Source organism: Carettochelys insculpta, chromosome 31 (assembly GCF_033958435.1).
Source record: "Carettochelys insculpta isolate YL-2023 chromosome 31, ASM3395843v1, whole genome shotgun sequence".
NCBI lineage: Eukaryota > Metazoa > Chordata > Testudines > Carettochelyidae > Carettochelys > Carettochelys insculpta.
Window position 1 is genome coordinate 10,400,468 of NC_134167.1, and position 25,260 is coordinate 10,425,727.

Below are 25,260 nucleotides of genomic sequence, written 5' to 3' on the forward strand. Positions count from 1 at the left end.
ACCCAATGCCCTCCCACTCCTGCAGAGCCAGACACTTGCAACCCCCTGCCTGGGACTCACTGGAGCCACCCACTTCTCCCACCAAGCAGCAGGAGCCACATTTCATTGCTTCAAGAGTTGCATGTGTTCACTTAAAACTTTAGAGAATAATACTCCTTCTACTAATGTATTGGTGAAGCTCTTTTTAGCAATGAAAATGACGATGGATTTAACTGAAGAGTGACAGAGAGGACACCTTCATTTAGTGGTGGGCACATCACTTTATTCCCAGGGTGAGATACAAAAGTAAGCAAAAGATAAAACCCAAATTATAAAAAACTACACACGCCATTAAAATGTCTTCTGCAGACAGCACACATCAGGAAGCAAGAGACAGAATGGTCCCTGTAAACCAAGCCAGCTGGATATGTACACGCAAAGGAAAACAATGCTAGAAGGGAAAACATGGTCATACTTGCCCCTTCCAATTTCTATTTACACACCCTGAAGCAGGAAAGGAAATTAAATTAGCCCTCAGTTCAGACAAAAGCCACCTCTTTTCCCTTGCCTTGAGGTAAATGTCCAATGGGTACTTGCTTAGGGCCTAACCATCACAGCTTAAACGTTCCCAATCCACTTTCCATTATGATGTTGACCTGGGGTCTGAAGGGCTAGCAGGTGACAAAAGTAGTACAACATCCCATACTAAAAGCAGCTCCTGTCACAGGGTGTCTTACACTGCAACCAGTTGAGACTGCTGTGCTAGCTTTAAGAACGTCAACAGAGAAGCCACAGAGACATGGGGTGAATACCAGCCACGACGACATTGATCAATGCTAGCTCAGGTATGTCCCACAAGGGTTGCAGTAACACACCCTGACAGTCCAGTGAACTAGCAGTGTTAACCACATGCTTCTGGAACACAGCAATTTGGCTCTGGTTTATGTTTTCAGTAGTTTAAATACAAGTCAGAGGGGAGTGTGTGTGGTTTTTTTTTTTAAGCTGTTTACTTTTTTTCTTCCCCTTGGATTTGAATGGTGATTTTAAAACCCAAATCTCCCCCTTTGCACAATTTGCCTTTTAAGTAAACCAAGGATCCTTCATTTAACACACATGTTCCAGAAGCATATCCCCATTTCTAGGTGGGGATTACACTGCAGTTCTTTTAGGACAACTTCATCGGTGCATAATTTAAACTAGACTAGAGTCCAGGTTTGTTGCTCTTGGGTCTTGCTGTTCAGGAAAAGTTGAGGCTAACCGTTCTGCCCACAACAGCAAAGCTTTCCTTCTGAGCAAATTACAGATCAGAATAACTCAGTCCACAAGTGCAAAGGGTGCCAGTCAAAACCTTCCCCTGGCAAATCCCATGAAGTACTAAAGCTTGTGGTACTGGCAAGAATGATGAGGCAGCAAATGTCAAGACTTTAAACACATGCAGGGCTGCCTCTTGTAGTCTTTTACGCAATGCTCAAGAGTCCTTTAGATTAGCAGGATAGGGGTAGACCGTGCTTCTAGTACTGTCTACCCTGCTATCAATTCGTGGTTCAGGAATAAAGTTGCCTAGCAATTATAGTGACACTTCCAGTGGGAAGACCAGAATTCTTTACTTGAAAAACTATCTGGTACTTTATTTCAGTAAGTAGAAACACTCTCTGGCTTTTTTTAAAAATAACTGGTAGGAAACCTTTAAATTTCTGTTCTTGAAAACAGCAGAGGAGTTTTGTCAAACCTCTTGAGCATATCTATATGCCCGAAAACAAAACTCAGCATATGCTACTTTCGTTGAGGGGGGAAAAAAGGCTTTTTAGACAATTTTATGCAAACAACGAGGGTGAGCCTATGCATGACTTAAGGCTCAATTTTAGGGAGAGGGCAACTGAATTTTAAATACATCAGTTAGGAAGGATTACTGGTTCTGTAATCTAAACATTCATTTTAGAGAGCACAAGACATTCTAAAACTTCCAGCTAGCAGCAGGACAAACTAGAGAGAGAAGGGGTTGGGGGTGAGAACATTTGTTTAGTTTAATCAAAACTCAATACATCTAGACATAGATAAGAAAACCCTCTGTACAATTTCACAGCACACTGGGGTGGGAAATGGCACTAATGAGATGCTTTAAGGATATCATTCAAAACAATTCTTCACAGTGAGTGTGTTCCATCACATTCTTTGATCCTAAGTGATCACATTCTTATTAGGCATTGCAATATCTGATGGGCTAGTCACAAACATTTCCATTTGGGCAGGCAGTGTTGTGCACCTTAATGGAATTCCCTGATTTAGCAGCAACTGCTTCAGAACTTTAACCCCAACCATTAGATTGTTGTTGGTTTTTTGTTTTTTTTTTTGGTAACCTGCTCAATTTCTAACCCATGAAAAGTCTGTGTAGTGAGTCCTACATGCTAGGTGCCTTAAAACACAAAGGGGGGCTGTCCATCCTATCCTCCAACCCAAGGAGTGACTGAGGGCAACATATATAAAATTTCAAAAGATAATACAAGTCTGTAGAAATTGTCTTTTTAGTATCTTGTTTCTTTGGTCCTTCGTATAAATGGAGCTAGTTTCTTTTCATAAATACTTGTTGTTCTCAGATTTCTACTGTGTAGCACTTCATATCTAAAATATAACTAACACACACCAGCAGCTGTCTTACTTCTAATTAAAAGCTCATCTGTACAAGGCTAGACACAAGCAATTTTCTACTGAGCTGATTAGGGGAAAAAGACCTCCAGGAAATCGATTGGTACAATAGCATATTCCAAGTGCTTCCCTCTTTAAGGGCCTCACTTGCATTAGAAGCACTGTGAATGAGGACACAGGACCTTAGCCCACACATCCTCTCCATAAACTGAGGCAAGTCAGAGTGGAAAGAAGGCTGGCAGTAAATAGAGACCTACGGTTAAAGTGTCTTCAGATAATTTGTAGTGCTTGGCTATACCAAAAATGTTGCTTATTCACCAATCATTGCGAGGAAGGCAAAATCTATTGTAATAGGTCACATAGTGGTGTTAATTGTATTTCTCTGTCATTTTAAAGAAAAATCAAGTTCAGTTCATTATTGGGTTCATGGAACAGATGCTTCCAGTTCTTGCTAGGATGGTTAAACTAAGCAGTGAACAGATCCTGCATGTTTGAAGTATCATGTACATGATAGACAGCAGTGCTAGAATCATGGTCCTTTTTGAATGCACTTGTTTGAGCATTTGTCTTTGGAATCAGCCTGGATTATGTATTTTAGCAACTAGCTACGACATACTCACTCAGCGGACCAAGTTCTTGCCCTGGTATTGGACAGTCCCTCTGGTAAAGTACAAATCCACAGGGTCAAAAATATATTTTGAACCAAAAAGAAAATCCCTAACTATTGCTGAGTGACCTTGAGTATTCCATTAATAAGCTACAGGCTTTGTTTTTGGTACATGACTCTGGCTGTTCACTCAAGTCCAAGCCATCTTTTGCTATTTAACCTCATTTGCTTTTGAATCCAAAGCAAACTACTTATTTGTTGTAGTCTTGTGAATGAAGCTTTGTTTATTTCTCTAAACCTAAAACCCACTGAAACCCTCTGCTGCTGTCACAAGCTCTAAGAAAAACAGCTGCAGCAATGAAAGCCATGAATTTGTTCCCTGCAACAATCCAGACGGACTAGCATCTTTATTTAAGGGAGATAGTCAAGTATAGCAAGGCCAGGCTCTGCACATTTTGTGCCATCCTTCCATTTGCACATGTGCAATGGAGTAACCAGAAATACACAGGGATCAAGTTTTTTGTAAGTAGAGATTCTCCTTAGTGTTGCAGCACTAATGTGAGAGCACTAGATTCTTCTTCCCCAGGGTCTTTGACCCCTGTTAGTGTTCCTTTTATTTTGGTAAAGCTGGGGGGGGGGTCAGCTGCTGCTCACTTTAGAATGGGCTCCACTAACTAAATTGCAACTGCACCTTCACAGTTTAACAGTTTTGGCCCACTGCTTCTGTGGGATTGTCAGTTGCACTGCATTTGACTTAAGCAAGTAACCAAATTACCTAAAGATTTAAGGACAGAGTGATTAGTCACTAGATTTCCCTTTATGTAAACAGGGCAGAGTTTGATCTAATCTCTGTAGACTTGCCAATAGCCTATTATGCCTCATTACAATGTCATGCGTTGGCACATACCTTCACTAGCTGAAGGCACTGCAGATACATCAGTGAAGTTCACTTAACTAAATTCTCATTAAAATTTAAGAGCCCCTCAACTAGAAGACAATTTAACACATGAAAACTCTTGGTTCAACTAAACAGCTAGTGATATGGAATCAATGCGACAGTTACTGTTATAATTATGGTGATTATATACACACACAATGAGTTAGCAAAAGATTTGATCAACGTATTCTGATACCAAAAGTGTCTTTCCATTTATTTCCCCAAGATTCATAGTTGCTTTTATTCTACAGTTACAGATTTTGCCAGATTTCTTGGAAAATCAACCTGTGGGGGGAAACAAAAATTGTAAGCAAGACCCCATGTACCAATATTTTACATTTCATGAAAGGCCACTTAAGGTAAGACGATATTTAAGTTACTGTAACCTCTTAAAAGGAAATGTCATGGGGAAAAAAAATAAATACCAGCTGCAACCTGCAAAACTCCTCTTGATCTGCCTCTCCTGCATAGGGTTAAAATATTTACTTCACCATGGTTTAATACACTTTAAGATGTGTAAATTGAGCAATTGTAGAAGTTGTCCAGTCACTTTACAGAAGGGAACACAAATTGCTGCAAGGATCTCTTAGTTTAAAACTTTAGGCTAAAAAGGTAGCCCCGTTACCAGTAAAAACCAACCCCTCTTCTGAATGTTGGACTTACGCAATGAATTTATAGTGCACTTAGTTAAGTCTGAGAATTTACAGCACTTTGAAAGGAAATTCTTTAACATCCTTTACTAGGACTTGCAGGAAGAGAACGGTCCACTTTAATATTGTTAAGAGCATTATGGCAATAGTTCAGCTAAGAAAAATGCAGGACACTTCTCTGGTCCCTGATCTAGCTCAAGTGACAACAGTGCAGCCTGTCACCCATTAGTGGTTTATATCAGGGTCTGCCTGGTTAAATTCCCCACTGTACGCTGACATAATGAAGTTTTAAAACCCTGTAGAGTCACAGCTCAGCTTACTGTGCACAAAATGTTTATGTAGACATACTCAATGTCTGACCTGTTTTCCTCTCATCTCAACAGAAAGTGTTCTGCGAAAGTCATTGTGATTAAGCTCACAAGTGAAGTGTACTGGATGTGCCAAATTTTCTTGCAGGAGTTCCCGATTGCACATAACACCTGAACCATAGTTTGCTTTTGAATAAGGAATGGTGGATTTAACAAGTTTAATGTTAAGTCACTTAACTCTACTGCAACTGTTTCCCCCAGTGACTTAAGCCTGACAACCCTGCTAGATTAAAAGTGCTAGTGAGTTTAAGGAACTGAATTGGGTTCTGTTCAGTGGAACAGATGTACTCTTGTAGGTCTGCACAGTGCAGACTCCATAAAGGAGGAGTTTAAAGGTAGTATTAGGACTTACGTCATAGCCTCTGAGCACTGCAAGATGGAAAGCCAGAAGCTGTAAAGGGATGACACTCAGGATTCCCTGTAGACAGTCCACGCAATGAGGAACTTTGATTGTTCTCTTATTGTTCTTAATTGTCTCTATGTCCTCCTTATCGCAAATCACTACTGGTCGCCCCTGGAAAGAAGAGATGGCTTAAGTATCAGGCCCCTTCATGCTCCTGCTGAAAAAAGAGGGCTGGAAACTGTCACTTAAACATAATCCAAAACAAGGTAAGTGAGAATAGCAACAGAATTTTACATTTACCATAATCCAAGTGGCTGCTTACCCCCTCTCCCACAAAATAGATGAGTTTAAAATCTGGTGGATGTGGGGGGAGGGTGTCTGTTCCTTTGCCTTAACAGAAGTGACTTTTCATGGTGAAAACTGAATACCAGTTATTCAATTGTTAATGTATGGAAGCACTATATCACCACCATCTACATACAGTTTAGGGTGTGTAACACACTCATAGGCCATGGTGAAAAGGGACAGTGTCCGGCAATAATTTAATGCATCCAACATTTAAAACTACTTTTTTAAAAACATGCATATTCTAGTCTTCACAATGATGAAGGAAAGTGGTTCACTTGCGCTAAACCAATACTACTGTAGTTGTGGGGAATTTTTTTTTTTTTACAAAATTATTTCACAAAAGGAAAATGTTTCTCCTATTGTCTTAGACTTTGCACCTAACCTATGTTTTCCTTCAATACTAAGGACTGCCATAGATAGCAATATTATTTCGTTTATAAAAACTGCAGCAGTCGTCTCTCACAAAAGTTTGCAAAGTACTTCATTGTACTGTTTTGGAAATTCAAGATAAACCGGTAAGCTACGCTATTACCATTTGGTATCATAGAAAAACTGCCGTTTAAAAGCCCCTACAGATGCTGGATTTCAGAGGGTACTTTCTATGCATGGGTCCCAACAGGAGTGAGACCACTGAAAAGCCGTTAGATGGGAACAAAGTTATCAGTGTCCCCTGTAAACTTGTGCAGCTGCTCCAAGATTCAAATGGCACCCAGATGATTGGCAGAGCATTCACAGCTAGGTTTCTGTTTCTCCCGCTGGTGCGCATGGTTGGTTGTTACTACTGGACTTGAACTGGCATTCTGAAATCCCACCCATTCAGGCTGTAAAACTGCGTGTAATAGATGTAGCAATAGCAATCTTCACATTTTGCTTGTCCAGGACAAAGAAAATAATGTAAAACTTTGGCTGCTACCATTCGCATCCTTCTCCAAACACTCACCTGCCGAGCAATAACCTGCTGGAGAGCATTCTGGCACTTGGCATAAGTGTGGTCCCTCATGATGATCATGATAACTGGCATCAGTTTGTCTACCAGGGCAAGAGGACCATGCTTCAGCTCACCAGCCATTATCCCTTCTGAGTGCATGTATGTGATTTCTTTAATTTTCTAGAAAGGAAGGAGAAAATCCCTGTTCAGAACACTGAGCCAGTAGAAGGGCATGTTTCATCCCATGCTGATGCATTAACTAGCTCCACACTTAATGACCCTTTCCTGCAACGTGGAGGTAGTTTTTGTGAAATCCTGTCCAGTTTGCATACGTTAGCCACAGTACATGGAGAAAACTGGAGGAGCATCATATCTGTGCTAAACGGCTCAGAGGTCATCAGTCCATCTATACCCACATTTGCATTCACCACTAAAGCTTTGGGTAAGTCAGTCTCTCTCTAATCCCCATCTGCAAAATGGACAATATTGACCTTCCTTCAAGCACTAAGACTGAATGTTTGTGATAACGCTTGAAAGGGTCACCCTGTGTAAGTGTTACTAAAACAGGGTGACAAGAGGAAATATCAAGAATAGCAGCATGTAATTCCTGGCTGAATACATGACTCAGACAGAACTTCAATGGGCACTGCTGGGTGTGCTGACCAGTTTTGAAAAACTAGTCCTGGGGCTACTGAGCACACTTCAAAAACAATCGTTCAGGGAACTCACTCCACTAAAGCCATTTGGTGACTGGAAAAGTTAAGTCCATCCAGCATTGAGGTTGGATCGGGCAAGAGGTGCCTCTGTTTAAAGTTCATACAATCTTCAGACCTCTGCTAAGTGCCAGGAGGGCTGCATTTCTCATCTAGCTCCACCAAAGGAAGTTTGGGGGGGGGGGGGGGGGGGCGGGGTTTAAGTGGAAACAGGCTCCTTACCAAAGCTCCTTCCAGACACGTAGCATAGTGATAACCACGTCCCATGATTAAGACAGACTTCTGATGGTAAAGCTCTGTTGCCAGGTTCTGGATCTCATCATCCATGCTCAGCACTTCTTTAATCAAGTCTATTAGTTAGAGGCAAAAGCATTATCCAAACCATACACAGTACTAGGAGCAAACAAACATGTCTCCTTTTCTTTAATATCAACTGCACCTTTACAGGTGAGATTTACTGAGCCTGATTTTAACTTTGTACCAAGGCTCTTTTCACATGGAGCTGTGGAACATACCATCTGATTCCCCCACAATCATCATCATGCCATGCATTCTTATTTTCAGTGGCACTTAAGCACTGCATCAATCTTGTGCCAGGCTTTGACAAAGGGGGGAAATTTCCCCCAGCAAGAATGGTGTAGCTTCAGTATTAGGAACAGATGCTTCATACCTGGTAATATCTTTAGACCGCGTATTATTTCTTTGCGTCTTTCTTGCATAGAAATTCTATCATCGCACATCATGAGGGCAAACATCACGAGAGAAACAAACTGGCTTGTGTAGGCCTAAGGAGGAGACACAGAGAAATACCATCACCTTTAGAAGTATATAAGATATTGAATATGATTTTGTGAGGATTAGAGAGCCAGTCTGTACAGAGTCTTAACACTTACAGACTATACCCAACTATCACTATAAATACAGGCTGAAACTCTCATCTGTCAAGACAATGGCTGTTGCTGGAGCAGAGAGCACCTGGGACACAAAGCCTCACAGCACTAGGGAACCCAGCAGACTTGTAGGCGAGCCATGCAGAAGGAGTGCCCCCTTCTTCCCTCCCAGGTGGGTGGGGTGCCAGGGCAGCCAGACAGTCCAACTTCCCCTCCTTCAGAACCACTCAGGTCCCGAGGGTGCCGGACGAGGGAGGTACAGTCTGTACCTTTGCGTCAAGAATTCCAGGACCATGCATTTATGCAAGCTCTTCCAAAAGTACCTTGCACTCTTCTGAAAAGAAAAATGGCTAGGACTTTTAAGGTAGTTAAGTGCCTGTTTATCACAGGATTTCAGTGGCACCTTTGGGGAAAAATAAATCCCACAGTCATAAAATGAACAACATAAGAGAGCTATTAAGGGAGAGGCCCCAAGCCTTGATTCAAAGATTTTAAAAATATTGTAAAGATGCCCTATTGCTACCCTATGCAACAGTGGGAGACTGCCACAATTAAGACAGCACTGCTGTAGGACAGTAGCAACTATAGTCCCAGCAGCAGCTAAAGGAAGACCACATCACTTTTGTGGTTTAAATGTATTGTTTTTAATGATAGGCCAATTGGTTCAGGGTTTAAATTTTTCCTTACTGAAGGCCCACTTCGTTTCAGACTAGTATTTAGATTTTGCTTTTACCTTGAAAGTCATTAACAAAAAAAATTCACCTTACATCCTCATTAAGGAAACAAACACCTGAAACATGTTTTCAGTGATCTACAAACTGTACAGCATTGGCAGTGTGAAAACCGGCTAGGGACAAGTAGCTCACACAAGAGTTTTTGCAAGAAAGTTCAACATTTTCCATGATCAAACTCCCCAATGACCCATTAAAAACTCAAATGTGGTTTTTGGCTGAATTTATGTAGCAGCTTGACATCATCGCTCTGCTAAGCTTAGCTAAATCAAAGCAGATTTCCTAGTGTAGCAGCTCTTTATTGAGCAAATGTGGCAAAGCAAGCACCTTAAAACTGACTATTCAAGGTACAGTGTATCAAGCCTGTTCAATTAAATGCCATAGTTAAGACAGGTCTGCTATTTACTAAAATCACTGCAGTTAAGTGCAGATTTTTCCTTTCATCAGAAGAAATCAGATATTTAATCCCCTCTTTCCTCTTCAGCGCCACAACAGGAGAACCTGTTGGAAAAAGTGCCCTCACCAAAAAACAGGGATTAAAAATAACTTTCAAAACCTTTTGGAACTTTTATTTCTGCCGACCAACTGAGAGAGCAGTTTGTGTGGTAAATAAACCTATTCCTCGCTGTCCACTAGTTTAAGAAAGCCTGCCTAATCATGACTTGGGCTGATACTATATGAGCATGAAGGTGATGGACAAACTGTAACTGTGCCATTACAACCAGCACTGAGAACAGGTGTAAATCTATCTAATCTAAGGACAGACTACTGCCTTCAGCGTGAATTATGCATGCCCATTGTTGGCAATTCTATTCTGCTGTGACCTCCTCTTTTCTTGTAATATCCCACTAGTTGGTTTTAATAGAAAAAAAAAAACTGCCCTCAAATTGGGGACCAGTTAGTCCATCACAGTGTAATTTAATTTACATCCCTGAAAAGGCAGCTGGAAAGTCTTAACTGCTGGAGGGACTGAGGATTTACTAAGTAGGTCTCAGTATGATTTTCATGTTAACAGGACTGACTTTCCTTTAATTCTTACAGCTGTAAGTCCACCAACTTGAATGATTACTCCACATTTAAGTGACAGGAGAATCTGGCTGGAGAACTATGCATGTGCCAAGAGCCACTAAATTAGCACATTTTAAATAAGCTTAAATGAAAAGAAGGTTCCACTATTTTTTATAGCTAAAAACAGCTGGTCTATTTAAATATGGACAGACTTGGAAGAAAAAGAAGGTTAACAGTTAGCCACCCACATTGCAACAAGGTGTGTGAATGGCATGGTTTTATCTCTTTGTACTTGTGCTAATTCCACACTTGTCATGAAAAATGTGACAGCCCTGCTGCTCGGTGATGGAATAATCCATCTTAAATGCATATCTAGGCTGTACAAATCAGTATGTTCTTTTGGTTATGGGCAATATAAAATCTTCAGTCATACATACAATCAGATTCGCTATTATGTGCGCAGCAATGTTAGCTATTTTAATTCCTTTCACTTGCATACTGATTGAAACTATTTAAAATAAAATCTTTGAAACTATATTCCTTATCGGCTTTTTCTTACCTACAAGTATCCCTGGATCAAGAGAGGAACTCATTTTGTTCTGTGGCAGTTTTAGTCTCATAAGTTTGTGCCCGCACAACTGGGAAGCATCACAGAGGTAAGGTTTTTTTCTCAAAGTGCAGATGCTGGCTATTACATAAACTAAAGCGTCAAAAAATCATGCAATCTAAGCATGGTTAAAGAGCTTCAATGAGAATAAAAACCACAGTCAACTACACTCTAAATGACTGCGAGAACCATATACGCAGTATTTACCTTTGTGCTGGCTACACCAATCTCTGGTCCTGCATTGATATGGACACCACAGTCTGTTTCCCTGGATATGGAGCTGCCCACAGTATTAGTTATTCCTACAGTGAGTGCTCCCCTCTCCTTACAGTACCGAAGGGCCATCAGAGTATCTGCTGTCTCGCCTGCAGAGAGAAATTTACACGATCACAATGTTAAATCAGTTTATAGTCAAGATCATTACAAGCCTTTATACTACTTTGCACAGAGACTGAAACTCAAAGGTTAGCAAATGTTTCATTTATGTCATTGCAAAACAGAGTACCATCTTGAAAATGACCTATACAAGTTGAACTCTGGTGTGGCAACATCCATGGTCCACCATGATTTTAGTTAGCCATGTGAACTTATCATGGACATGGCCAAGTTTCTTGTGGTCCCACGAAGTTTGTTTATAGCCACTCTGTGTTCTCTGCTGCTGTTTAACTGTAATTGACTCCTAAATGTCTAAGAACCCAGTAAACCGTGCAAGTATTGGTAACATGCTCGAGTATGCCATGGTTTGGCAAATTCTCTGGGTCAGCACTAGTCAGATCCTGAGGTTGCCAGGCTAGAGAGCTTCAACTTGTATCTGTAGACCTGAAACAGTATATTTGGATGTATCTTGGAAAGTATGATGAAAACAGATCTCTTCTTTTGCTTTGGCTATTAATAACACAACATGAGTTAAGAACGCTATTTTGTCAAGTGACTTCATATATATAGTCAAGTTAATTTGGCCCAAGTAGACTATCTATGCAATGTGTTAAATCGTGTTAACACTTCCCTGCAAAGAATAAATGTCATACAACGTTCAACACTCTGCTATGCATGAACTGAAGATACTTTACTGCCAAAAAATATTCTAAAAACAAGATTGGGAGCAAAGATTTAAGCCCATTAAATGGCACTTATTCCTTGCAATGGTCGCCAACTGTCTCTAATCATTTATTGTGGTGCTCTGCTGTAATCTGTCAGTTTGGGGTAGTTTCCTCCAGAAATTTCTTTTTCTCTAAAAAAACAAAACATGGTTTTGCAACTGAAAATTATGGGGCTACTCAGTTTCAGGAGTGTTCTGGTCACATACACTGGCTTAAAATGCTATCCAATTTTTGAAAAGGGTATCTCAAAGGCCTAGGATGTGTACAATGTGACACAGGGCTGGCTCAGTCAATTGTTTACCGGTAAGGGGAAAAACAGTTAGGTTTCTTAGACTTCAATAAAAAGACAGTTCTGCATCCATTTATAGCCTCTCAACAAGTCACCAGAAAATTGTATTGATGTACACAGCTAAGCCCCAGACACTGCATAAGACAGAAAAATTCCTTAATTTTGCCATATCTTACTGGAAAGCTTTAATGAATAATACCCAAGAGGGCATTCCCTCTAACTGTATCTATAAAGTATAAACTTCATCAAGATGTAATAAAAATAAGGTTAAATCAGTAGATTCTACTTTTAAAGTAGCAGTATTCACACAACCTTGACTGCATGCTACAATTTAGGTCACCACCATATGCTGAGGAATTTTTAGAAGACTCAACATTTACTCTGATTTTCTAGAATGTGGAGCTATTCAGCAGACCTCTACCTTAATGAGACAGCAAGAATTATGCAGGTATCAGGGAATCCTGTTTATTGGTAATATCTAAAATTTAAGAGGATGTGTGATCCAGTGATACAAACAGGAACTGTGTTAGAAATAAACAACACTGTTCCCAGAGAAAACCAGCAACTATAGATATATTTAAACCATGAGCCAAAGTGGCTGAAAGAGGTTGAAAAACTAAATTATCAACATCCAGGGAAACTTTATAACCAGATGGCAGCCAGGAGAAACACTGCTGAAACAAGTTAATAAATTCTTAATTTTCACTACCAGAAACCACCACTAAATAACTACTATTTATTGGTCACTGGTGGTTTTTGTATTTTGAGAATGCAATTTAGTTTCATTGCATTTTTTCCTCTACTGCACAGTGCTAGGAAGGAAGACAAAACTATTTCCTTCCAAATATGCCTTTTCATATAAAAGTTAGACATAACAGTACAATACAACAGGGAATAGTGACCTTGCTTTGTTGCAAATGACCTATAACATTAAAAATGTATTCATCTGGTTTCAGTGTAATGTGGCCCATTAGGAATGCCCTTTATCCTAAGTCGGTTTTAGCTTACGTTTCCTTCCAGTGTGTTATTTGCTATTTTATAGATTCTTGTACAGAGATCTGTATTAAAGTATGAATTTCACAAGCCACTGGATGAAGCCCCTGTAATCGAACAATAAGAAACTGTTTTAAAAGGGCAAATGGGGATATCTTTAACCTCATATTCCACATGACAGCACGTTCTATTTTCCAGAGAAAGGACAATCATTTTTGCCACATTTGAGTGGACTAAACAAAAAACACACTAGTTCACATACTATAAGAAATCCATCTGCCCTCATATGAAAGTGAATGAGATATGGAAAGACTTATCTAGTTTCTACACTGGGGAACTCACCATGTCATCCTATGCACAGGCATCGCAATTTGGCCCAGTGGATCTCTCTCTCTCAGTGGTAGAGGAGTGAACCTACCTGACTGGCTGATAAAAAAGCAGACATCATCTCTGAAGACTGGAGTGTTTCTGTCCAAAAAGTCACTGGCTAGTTCAACCATAACAGGCAATTCAGTCAATTCTTCCAGCACTTGACGGGTCTGGTGAAAGAAAGATGTCAGAAATTTACAATGTGTTTAAATGCATTTTTAACACAAGTTTCCACAGTATCAAAAACAAACCCTTTAAATTGCCAAGCACTGGAAAATATTACTGTCAAAGTACTATTAGGCAGGTTAATGAAAGTATAACAAGAATATTCACTAGACCTAGATGCAAAAATCACACTGGATCAGTAACATGAAAGGCTGCTTACAGCCTTGACATTGCAAAATGATATAAGGGGGGCAGACCCACAAACCCGAGTTTAGCGCTACTGACTTAACATCACACCGTTTAAATTTGACTACTGAAGATGATGTAGAAACTCCAACTCGGGTGTTCATTAGGAAACAACATAACTGAAGCACCCCAAAACATTAAGAAGCAGAGGAATAAAACAAAAACCTAATTCAGCCTTGATGTTATTTGTCTTACAAGAGGGTCTAAGGGGTCCGGCCACAGACTAGAACCCCACTGTGCTAGGTACTGTAAAAAGACACAAATAGCTCCTCAACCTAGGGACCATTACTCAGGTCCAAGGAACTAACCAGATGAGTGTTGGTTTCAATTTTCAGGTTCCCATGAATTAATTTAATACATCTTGGTTTAAGCTTGATATTTTAAAAATGTATCATCTGTCTTAAAAAAAAAAAATTCTTTCACAGACTTATGGTTAGGATTCAAGCTGATCCATATGGGCTGTCAAACTGCAATCCAACAATATTAGAGCTGCACCTTTTTGCCCTACAGTTGTGTCATATGTCAAAGCAGCATACGTGTGATTTGAACATGGCACTGAATCTTCAAGTGTTTATGAAACTGTGGCACAAAGTAGAACCAATGTAACAGTGAATGGCTCTCGCCCGTGATGTTCTATGTAGGCCTGCAAACAATCAGATTCCAGGGCCTGAGAAAAATGTAGTTTGACCTCCTGTGCAATATACAAGTCAGAACTTCTCCTAAACAATTTCTATAATGTACATAAATAGCAAAGGAGCAAATCAGATGTGTCCCTCAGACTGCTTTTGAAGCATTCTCACTATTATTAGACTGTCCCTCTCTCCTTGCCCATTATACTACATAAAAAGTTTTGTTTGCTAGAGGAATTAAGAAAGTGACTAGTAAGATTTGCATAAGCACTTCAGTCCAATTTTCAAAAGTGACAACACTCAAAGGGTATGTCTACACTTACTACAGCACTGGCCATGCATCTAGTATGAACGTGCTAAATCAAATACTGAGAAATAAGAGGAGTCAACAGAAGAATCTTCTGTTGACCTCCCGCTGTACAGAAGGTAGAGAAAGTCAAGCTAAGGTACGTTGATTCCAGCAAACCAGTCTCAGAGCTGAGGTGCGTATTTTAGGTTGACTTTTTCCTCTAGTGTAGACCTGCCCAAAGTCAAGAGGACTCGGGATCCTTAAATACATTTGAAAATCTGGCCTGAGTGTGTATTTCTATCATGCAACTGACTGGTAATTAACCTGCTCCACATATGTAATAGCAGCAGCTAATTCAGCCCAGGTTTGTTAGGAAATAATCACAATCCCACTTACCGCAACTCCAGCATGGTAACTTGTCCCACAAGCAATCAGGATTAAACGGCGACACCGTTGTATCTCCTTGATGTGATCCTTTAATCCGCCCAGATTCACTATAGTGGATTTGGATTGGGGGGGGGGGGGGGGGGAGAGAAGAAAAAAAAAAAAAGATGGCTCACTCCCTCATGGACAGATATAACACTGATCTCCAGGGCCCCTCTGATAGCTGTACATCATCTTCAGTTAAAAGAGCTGGAGTCTCTCAGTCTGCTTCCTAGCAGAGAGGATGCCCATGTAGTAGAAGCCATTATAAACAAGTATGTCAGCAGATTGGAGTCTCCTGAGCTGGCTAAGGAAGGCCCCATTTATGTAATGGCACTTCCATAGATTTAGGACTTCATTCACTTAAGGCCACACATCTATTCTATACTATACCACCCCAAATTTGGCAAACACTGGGTTTCAAACTGTAAAAGCATTAATTTAAATTACCAGTGTAGTCATCAAAGTTGACTCTTCCTCTCATTGTGTTCACGACAGATTCTGGTTGTTCAAAAATTTCCTTCTGCATAAATGAACTGAAGTTACCTTTAAAAAAAAAAAAAACACAAAAAAACTCATTGCACTGGAAACTTCATTATATCCTTAATGCAATGAACACGTGAACATAGGAGATGGAACATGCTGACTGTTAGAATGGTTAAGAGTGATTTTTTTTCTCTCTCTCGTATATGATTGTGTAACAAGAAAGGTGTACACTGCTGTTATTTCACCTTTCGCCAAAGCCTCAGGCATTGGCCACTGCAGGACAACAGACATCAGATTTGATGGATTCATGGTCTGACCCAATAGGGCAAGTTCTGGTAAGGACTGGTCCCATATTTCAGTGGAGGAAAGTGGAAGGAACTTTTACCCTTCATGATCTGCTGAAGTTCCATCTGTAGGGTTTGGACGGCACGCCCAGGATGGTCACCCGCTGTGCGTTTGATCCGGTGGATAGAAAGACGACCATCCACCACAGCTGCCACGTCGTCATCTTCAAGGAAAATCACTCTGTTGGTGTGCTCAATGACAGCGCTATAACAAGAACAGGCCAGTTGCCCTAAGACACAACTTCATAAAGGAGACAGAGGACTAGAGTTGAGCCCATAATCTAACATGCAACTTTTTACTGAGAGAAGTTGCACAGTTCACTTTTTAGTGTGTCATTATTTGATTGATTAAAAGGTCCCATTTTAAGAAATCTCTGTGAATTCCTTCGGCAAACCATATTATGCAGCTGGGTAGTCTAATAATTGAAAGCAATGACTGAGAGCCATTGACTCAGGCCACTTCTACCTAGAAAAAGAGGTTTGAAAACACAAGCTTTTAACTATTGTGATTTTAAACATGACTTTGTCCGGAGCTTGAACAGGGCAAACCATATTTAAATACATCTGAGATAACCTGAAATGGCTTTGCTCTGGGACCATGAGCAAGTCAAAAATCTCTGTGTAAGACACATGGGTATCATAAGGCCATGGTGTAAAGGTCTTCAAAATGCTCATCTGAAATGAGCTACAGAAGACAAATTATGGTCACACTTACACGTGCTTCTGGAAAGAACACTGTTACTTTACCAACATGCTGAAGACTGACAGTTTAATCAGGGATTGAACAAGCTTAATTTTTACCATTATATTTCACCCACTGTAAGGTTAACAGAAGACGTTTCAGTTGCTACAGGAAATTAGATATGCACAGAGTTGTTACAAGAACTGCACAATTTTCCTGATAATTTCTGGGCCTGTCTTTTTAATTCAGGGCAGCATCCTCACAAGATTCTCATTGTTCACCTCTGGAATCATACTGATTGATAAACTTGCATTAGGACAATGCCACCAGAATACTACTTTAACAAAGTCTTATTAAATCTCCCTGTCATCAATAAAATCGGGGCATACAATTGATTGAGGTGCAACATCTAGTAGATGTTTGTAAGAAACCATGGAAGTTTTATATTATTGATAAAGTAACAGTTGTATCCCAAGTTACCCATTATGGCTCTGAATTTAAAGAGAAGGTCTTAGAACCCATCACAAGCTGCAAAGAATGTTACCTAGCATCAGAAGCAAAGTAGTACTCCACAGCTTTCTCCTCAACAGGGAAAAGACAAGTGGTACTGTCAATACGGGAGAGGCTGCAGCTTCCTTTCTTGTCTTTACCTGTAATGTCAGACACTGTATTAGCAATCAGTGTCTCACACACTTCCACAACACACAATACACACTGCAGTATGCCAATCTCCACCACAGTTCCCAACTCACAGTACCAACATGAAGCATTTTTCTGACTACTTCACATTTTGCTTTAGATCAAGGGGGCTATGGTCAATTTAAAAATAGGCTTAGCAAAAATGATCAGGATTTTTCTCCTGCACAACATACTGTTTTGTTCCCATTCTCAAGCCCCTTCTCAGGTTGTTTACATGGCGCTGAAAGCTTGTTGGATTAACTTTAATTGATATTAAACATACTGTAAAGATGTTCTAGATTTGCAGTATGTCTATAGAAAACATCAATAAAAGAACTAAACTATGAAGTCTCTGTACGATTCTACTCCAGTTCAAGAGATTTCATACTTATAAGATACCTATATTTTTTCCACTAACTCTGTCCTATATCCCCCCCATGCTTAATAACAATTCTCCACACCAATCTCTTCCCTCCGTTACACCTCTGCAATCACATTGTCTTCTGTGTGGCTCAAAACATGCAACTCAAAAGCAAGCCCCCTGTCTCCTGGTCCATTTGTTATCAGTGCTCAAACAAATGCCACAGAGTACAAGAGCTCAGTAGTGTCTGTGCTAGACCAGAAGTGGAGAGCCCCAACTGAGACTGTGACCCCATTGGAGTAGGTGCTGTACAGACAGACAGTGAGACAAACGGGGACCTCAACCATTTATAATCCAGTTAGTGATACCCAGTTGCACAGATGGGGACCACATGGCCCAATTTCATAGGAACGGTCCTGATATTCAGGGCTTTGTCTTACACTGATGCCATCTCACACCCTCTTGTGATTTTTCCAGGCTGGCTGTCGGTCAGTCTAGGCCAAAGTTGGGTCTTGAATTCAGGATTTCAGAGTCCTACTCCCACGCCTTAAGAATCACAAGTGGTTCCCCAGTGACTCCCTGGAAATCATCGTGCTTGTGCTGGGACCTGGGTAGCACTCATGAGCTCAGTAATCTTGCGCTGGGCCAGCAATTGCTGGGAGAGCCAGGAAGTGGCGTCTGAAATCCATCAGAAGGCTGTCTTCCCTCTGAGTCACTACAGAGCTAGTGCTACCAGATCTCCTTCCTAAAACCCAATCTTACAGCCACCCTCCCGCCTATGGGATTCTCACCTGATTTAGTGCTTACTCTGAGAGCAAGGAGCCCGGGGGTGGGGGAGGAGGAACAAATATCAGGGCTGGAAGACAGGAACGGACATGAGTTTCTCATAATTTTGTAACCTCAGCAGCCCAGGGTCCGGACAGTCAGATTTAACAGCTCAAAGGGATTATTTCCCTTGGTCCAAGGAGGCATGACTAACAGCAATGAGCTTTAAATCAAAGGATACATTTTTGGGGCATTGGGAAAAGTGTTACCCAAACCCTGAAGTTTCACTAAAAATTCTCTCCAGAATTTCAGTATTTGTGTATCCTCCTCTAGATTTTTTCTGAACTTCAAGAAATGTTCAACAGTGAAGAGTAAGTCTGTATTACAGCCTGAAGGAAGAGCTGTTTAATATTTGAACTTGGACAAAACAGCATAATACACCAGGAAAGCAATCCTGCCTCAGCAGAGATATGATAAGAGAAAGGAGAAGTCAGAGAAGATTGATGAGTTATCCTGCAAGTTTCCCTTTTCTATTCTGTCTAAAATTGAAGGATGACAAATTTTAAGTTCATATATACTATAAAGAACATACTCTACAGCCCTGATTATTGTACTGCATTGATTTAGATGGGCCACCACAATAGCTAATATTAAAATCAATACAGCATCAATTTAACTAAGCTTTCCAAACCAATTTTTTTTTTCTGAAAAATCAAAAATCCTGCTTTCATGTTGATACTGATGAAAAATAAGGAAGCTCCACGAAACCAACAGTTCAGAGCACCTTAGATTTTTCTTTTGGTTTACAAATCAGAAAACAAAGATGACAACCACCAGAAAGGCAGAGCAATGGGGCAAGCGTCCATTCTCCAAATAAGCCACCCACCCTTCATTAAAGCATGCAGATTTTCTTTTCCCACGTACAACATTTTATCACATCATCTTTATTTTGCTGGCATTGCTTTCCAGAGAGCAAACACCCTGTGTAGTACAAACACAATGACAATATTTAGTGATCAGCTGTAAACACCAGACAACAAATATACACTTCTGAATGAGGAGGAATGGATTGACCTTGAGAGCAAATTCATGCTACTTTGTTTAATAAAAAACATTGGACTCATCCTTTTTGTCATCAGCAGTTTAAGAAATTACCATGGTCAGTTTCACCGAAGCAAAGCCAATGGCACCAATGGACATACTGGGATCACTGATAAAGATCACCTGACCGCCCCTTTTAGGATTTAACAGCAACAGAGCAGCAATTTCTCACTTTCAGAACAATGATGGCTACTACCTACTCAAGATAAAAAGTAAGTGGAGAATGTGCAAACAATTGGGAGTGGGAAGAGGGATAAAACAAGCATTTCAAATTCCTTGGAGGAAAAACTTTTAAGCATATTTTGATACCTTATCAATCCCCACTGAAGTATATCCTAGTTACAAAATGCTAACATAGCGTAGAATAATATTAGCTTCAACTCAACAGGAGACATTCTCCATGCTCATGCAAGGCTACCTTTGAAATTGCTTTAAAAGGCATTTGTAAAGACAGAGAGGCCTAGTGCCTGCTAACAAAGGAGCAGCAGCACATCATGCCTAGGCTGTCAGCAGTAGTTTTTAATCAGAGGTGTGAAATGGATTTGAAAAGTGAGAAACAATAATTTTATTGCAGTTTAATTAGACAAACTGTGGGATGCCACAGATCCTTTAGCTGTGTGTGCACAGATGGAGACACGCCAAAAATCACCTTCTCCAGTGGTTCCCAACCTGGGATCTGCCAGAGTTTTGCAAGGGGGCCGTGAAAAAAGAAATAAAAATGATCATAGAAAACAAGTTTTAAATAAATTGCAAAGTTAATCAATTTTTTTTTAAAATTCAGTACCTTCCAATAATATTACTTAATGTCCAAAAATCTGTCGTGGTTTCGTTTTTCTTTTAATTAAGTGCACATAGGAGCTAGAATTGGCTTTGATGGGAGTCTACAAATGGTTTGGGGCGGATAACTGGGGGCCCACATTAGTGAAAAGGTTGGGGATCACTGACCTACTCTTTACACTTCAAGAGTTAACAGTTAAGTAGGAGGCCCATGGTGTCTGGGATACAATCACCTCCGTAGCTTCAAATTCCTCTAAAACATCATGACACCACCATGTTATTGAGGCCACTCGCTCTCCCAAGCATGTGCATTTCCATTTTGATATACCTACATAAAATTAAATTCAGCCCTATGCAAACACAAAGGCTTACTTCCTTCCTAGCACCTTATGGAGTCAGCACATTGTATTTCTAGGTCTGTGCTACATTACAAACGTTAGGCTTACCAGATTTGATGCTCTCAGTATTTCTCAAGACAGAGCTTTCACTAGAACTTAGTGAGTTCTGGGTTGTGCCTCCCAAACGCTCTAATTTGAGGCTTGGGTTAAAATTTTCAAACGTCCAAGAAATAGTCTAAGAAACCAAGTCCCATATTTTTTAAAAAAAATATTAATAGACTTACATTGTGGTTACAAGCATGGATGAAGTCCTAAGCTAAGTCTACATTGCCACTTTTCTGCATTGCAACATTCTGGTTCAGGGGTATGAAACACCCTCCCACACTTGGCCTCCCCATCACCAATGCAGCAAGTTACAGTGCTGTAAAGCACCAGTGTAAATTGGGCAACCTCACTCACAGAGGTAGTTCACCTAGAGCACTGGGACAGCTCTCCTCTCCCAAGCGCTCCTGCCATGGCCACAATGCCATGTTAAAATGTTGCCAAAGCTGCGCTTAGTCTTAAGTGTAGACAAAGCCCTACTGATTTACACCAGGTCCCTATTAAGCCCTTCTCCTTTATTAAAGGACTCTCCTAATTTAGCTGCACAGTGTCAGATGGTAAATGAAAGGTTATTTTAAAACAGAAATGGAGTACTTGAGAAAACAAATCAGATTGTTAATTAACAATGATTCATTGCAGTTAAAGGCACACCCCCAACTGAAAGCACACAAATAGATTTTTGTAAAAAAAGACCAGGATATAAAAAGGGAAATAAACCCAAGGTACAATTTGAACCTCACTGGATCCAACATGACTTAGATCAGATAAACCACATTTTGCTCAAAACAGTTTTGCTTTGGTGACAACGTTTCTTAATGTGAAAGTGGTTTCTAATTTCAATGGGGTATAATTTCATTGCGTTTACATCCATCCCTTTTTAAAAATATTTAGTCACTCTTTCATGAGTAAATAATCCCACACGAAACTCATGAAAAAAATCTATACCTAAAACATCAGTTAGTTAAGTTAATGCTCACAATATATTCAGCATCACTGTAGCACTGAAACTTAAGAGAAAGTTGTTTTTTTCTTTTTAATTTGTGGTGTTGTATAAAAAATCCTCATGTTTGGGTTTGTTTCATTTTGCTACGTGGAAAGCAATATCAACATCCTAAAGAGTCAGTGCTATTTCCCCTTGCCTTTCAATTCTTTTTCTAAGGAAAAAAAAAAAGGGCGGGGGGAACTTATAATATTAAAGGTGTGTGTCAAGCAGGCACCTTTCTCCTGTTCTATGGATATTCCACCCACAGAATGATCCATAGATTGCCCAGCTGAAAGTGTAACAAAAAAGAAAAATAACTCCATATGATCAGTGAAAATAATTTTAAAAATTATAACAATATAAATTAGGAATAAATATTAAATAATGGAAAAAGTCCCATATAATTCACCTGTTCTGTACAGTACTGGAATGTGGTCAGTGGAGAGCTTGTGTTCACTTCGAACTCCAATCAGCAGGGGGCTTCCTCGTCTGCAAAGGAAATATGGAGCTGTAATTGATGGTACTCATAGCTTCAGCACACCAACTTAAACTAGAAGTACTGCTGCTTGACATCCTGGCATCTAAATCAAGTGACCTCATCCAGCTTGTTTTATTGACACCCTTCTCAACCAATTAACTGATTAATACAACTGAAAGAGACAAAATTCAAAAGACAAAATTCTGGTCTCAGTTACACTAACCTTCCACAACCTAAACACAAATGTAGCCTTTGTCTTTTTCAGGAACAGAGCTACAGTACAATAGGATAGGAAGGCAAAAGCTAAAAGAACCATGTAAACATAAAACAGGGCCAGAGATTCCCTAGTTGGAGTTCTTAAATAGTGCACTGAAATCTCGCATTTCCATGCTCAAGCCAGTACTTGAAATGATTCTTACCCATTATATGCACCTAAAGGCAGATACTGAAGTTGAGACTTTCAAAGCTCATTAAGGATTTGGGCACACGACTTTAGTTAAAGTTAATGGGAATGGTGTGGCCAGATCGCTTAGTTGGCTTTTGAAAGCACATATGTGAAATTCAGAAGGCCTATTAAGGCACATGATAAATTTGAAAACCAAACTAGCCCAATGTATTAAATAAGAAACAACCATAGAGGCGTCTATCCAAAGGTTTAGTTACCACTACCATACATTACAAATCAAATCCCCTGCCATCCACCAATCTGACCCTTCTCTCTCTGGCCCACCCCCACAGCTGCAATAACGAATAGATCTGCCTCGTGGCATGCCCTGCAGTCCAACAGACGTAGGTTATTTCAGACCAGTTTTACGTGGGTAAAAGCGAGATTCTGACAATGGATCTAGTCGTTCATAAGGCTCCTTTTCTGAGAAATTCTGAAGAGTTTGGTGCTGAGAAGGGGGAAAGAGAGGAGGAAAAATGTAAGCAACTTAGAAAATCCAGACCCTCACGCAATACAGGAAGAGCATCTTCTAGGTTACTCTAAGACTGCTACACGCAGCAGGAAGGGAAAGGGGTTAAGAAATTGCATTGGCTAAAACTGTGATTAAAAGGAACCCACGCTCCACTGAAAGATACATTGTTTAACTATAGCTATCTTTACCTGGTGCCAACTGCTTGACCAGGGTAATGGACACTTTTAAACACAAGGGCAAAAGCTCCTTCCTGGGAAAAAAGGGGACAAACAAATTATGGTACCGTTATAAGTGAGACAAGCGTCTTTTTCAAACATCTGCAATTAAGCTGCACCCATAAGAACATTCCTGTTCAACCAAACAACCATCTACTGGCACATTTTTCATGGTCACTCCCTATTTCAGGTGTCTAGTTTTGAAACAGTGGGCTTTAATTCCTTGTTCTAAGCCCATTTATTTATATATTTAAGGAAAAAAAAAAAAAAGAGGAGTCCCAGCTTTGGCTCTCCTACCTACCAGTATAAAAGCTCTTTACATACTGCAATTAGGTATTGCTCTTAAGGCAATTCAGATTTTGGTGAATTGACATAATGTGCCAGAGGTTCTCAAACTTCATTGCACCATGACCCAATAAGGGAGGGAACAAAGCCAGAACCTGCCTGAGCCCTGCTGCCCCGGATAGGTAAGACCAAACCCTGAGCCTCATCATGCGTTAAAGCCAAAGGGCTAGATCATGCACCCTACTACCCAGGGCTGAAGCTTTGGCCCTGGGCCCCAGCAAGGCAGCCCATGCAATCCCCTCAAAACAGGGTCGCAGCCCACTCTGGGGTCCTAACCTATAATTTGGGAAGTGCTGTACTATGCAAAGGATCCAGCAAACAAACCTTTGCACTGTTTGATTTGCAAAAGTGTTTGGGCTTCCAAGGCACAGGAGCTCCTACCATAATAGCCATCAGAGGAATACACAATCTGTGCAGGGCCTAGGGCTGCTGCCATTTTCCTGTCATTCCACAGTTATTAAAGTTAATTGCCTCCAGAATAAAATAGCACCAGGAGATAGTAAACTATTTTTATCCTGTTTTTATGCATAGAAAGGTGCATAATATTAATAACAAAAACCTGCAGAGGATGGGACTGATAGACCTGTAGCTAAACATAAATGCTTTTCATGCAAAGTTCCACAAGAGGTCAGCATCTCTTCCGTTACTGGAGTTTTACAATCAACCAGCCTTAGGTTCAGTTTCAGGAAAGGAAACGCAGGCTACCTTTAAGTATGTCCAAATGATTTCAAAGGGAAATAAGCAAAGCTTAAATCCTGCCCTAATGAGGGCTGCTTTCCTAAGACAGAGCTTTAGATTGGGACTTAGTAAATAAATATATGTACTACTGCAAACGCAAACACCATGGAGAGACCCTGGTGCTAACAATAAACCAATACTAAAAAGCACACACAATCCATATCACCCTGTTAGTCTGCATCTTCACAAAACAAAAAAGCAGTTGTGTAGCACTTTAAAGACTAACAACATAATTCACTAAGTGATGAGCTTGCGTGGGGCAGACCCACTTCTTCAGATCTAAGTTCATTGTCACAATGTATTATGTTTATAGCCACCATCTTCATGAGTAGCACTTTAACCAGAATAAGAATACCACCATATTATACCAGCTAAAGTGCTGCCAGCAAGAACAAAGCTATACCAGGAAACCTGTCATTTGTGCCAGCATATTAAACTGCACCTGCACATGTAACAAAGCTTTACTGATTAAAAAAATAAAAGCTGTCATGCTGTTGTCAACATAGTTGCAGCTACAGGTTGAACCTCTCTCGTATGTCACCCTCAGGATGTGACTGTTGTTAGATGAGAGAATGTGCTGGACTACAAGAGGACATTATTGTCTAGTGCATTACCAACACTTCTATGGCTTACTGGGGTCTTGGAATACATAAAGGGGTAAATTACAGCTAAAGAACAGCACAGAACACTGAGGCT

The 25,260-nt window shown here is 40.3% G+C and overlaps 1 protein-coding gene across 2 annotated transcripts in view; it reads right to left on the bottom strand.

The window, feature by feature from the left end:
- Positions 1-240: 240 nt before the first annotated feature.
- GFPT1 (glutamine--fructose-6-phosphate transaminase 1) overlaps positions 241-25,260 on the bottom strand; it is a 51,849-nt gene continuing 26,829 nt past the window's right edge. Inside the window, exons 7-20 of one of the 2 annotated variants that reach the window (XM_074981614.1) lie at positions 23,455-23,516; positions 22,281-22,360; positions 22,107-22,160; positions 17,312-17,417; positions 16,127-16,290; positions 15,706-15,801; positions 15,229-15,326; positions 13,553-13,673; positions 10,960-11,117; positions 8,187-8,301; positions 7,739-7,866; positions 6,816-6,983; positions 5,537-5,698; positions 241-4,451 (exon numbers count right to left, since the gene is read on the bottom strand). In XM_074981614.1, the coding sequence (XP_074837715.1) occupies positions 4,407-4,451; positions 5,537-5,698; positions 6,816-6,983; positions 7,739-7,866; positions 8,187-8,301; positions 10,960-11,117; positions 13,553-13,673; positions 15,229-15,326; positions 15,706-15,801; positions 16,127-16,290; positions 17,312-17,417; positions 22,107-22,160; positions 22,281-22,360; positions 23,455-23,516 (1,557 nt within the window). In that variant the 3' untranslated portion in view covers positions 241-4,406. The remainder of the gene's footprint in view (positions 4,452-5,536; positions 5,699-6,815; positions 6,984-7,738; positions 7,867-8,186; positions 8,302-10,959; positions 11,118-13,552; positions 13,674-15,228; positions 15,327-15,705; positions 15,802-16,126; positions 16,291-17,311; positions 17,418-22,106; positions 22,161-22,280; positions 22,361-23,454; positions 23,517-25,260) is intronic. The other variant, XM_074981615.1, reaches the window with a different exon arrangement.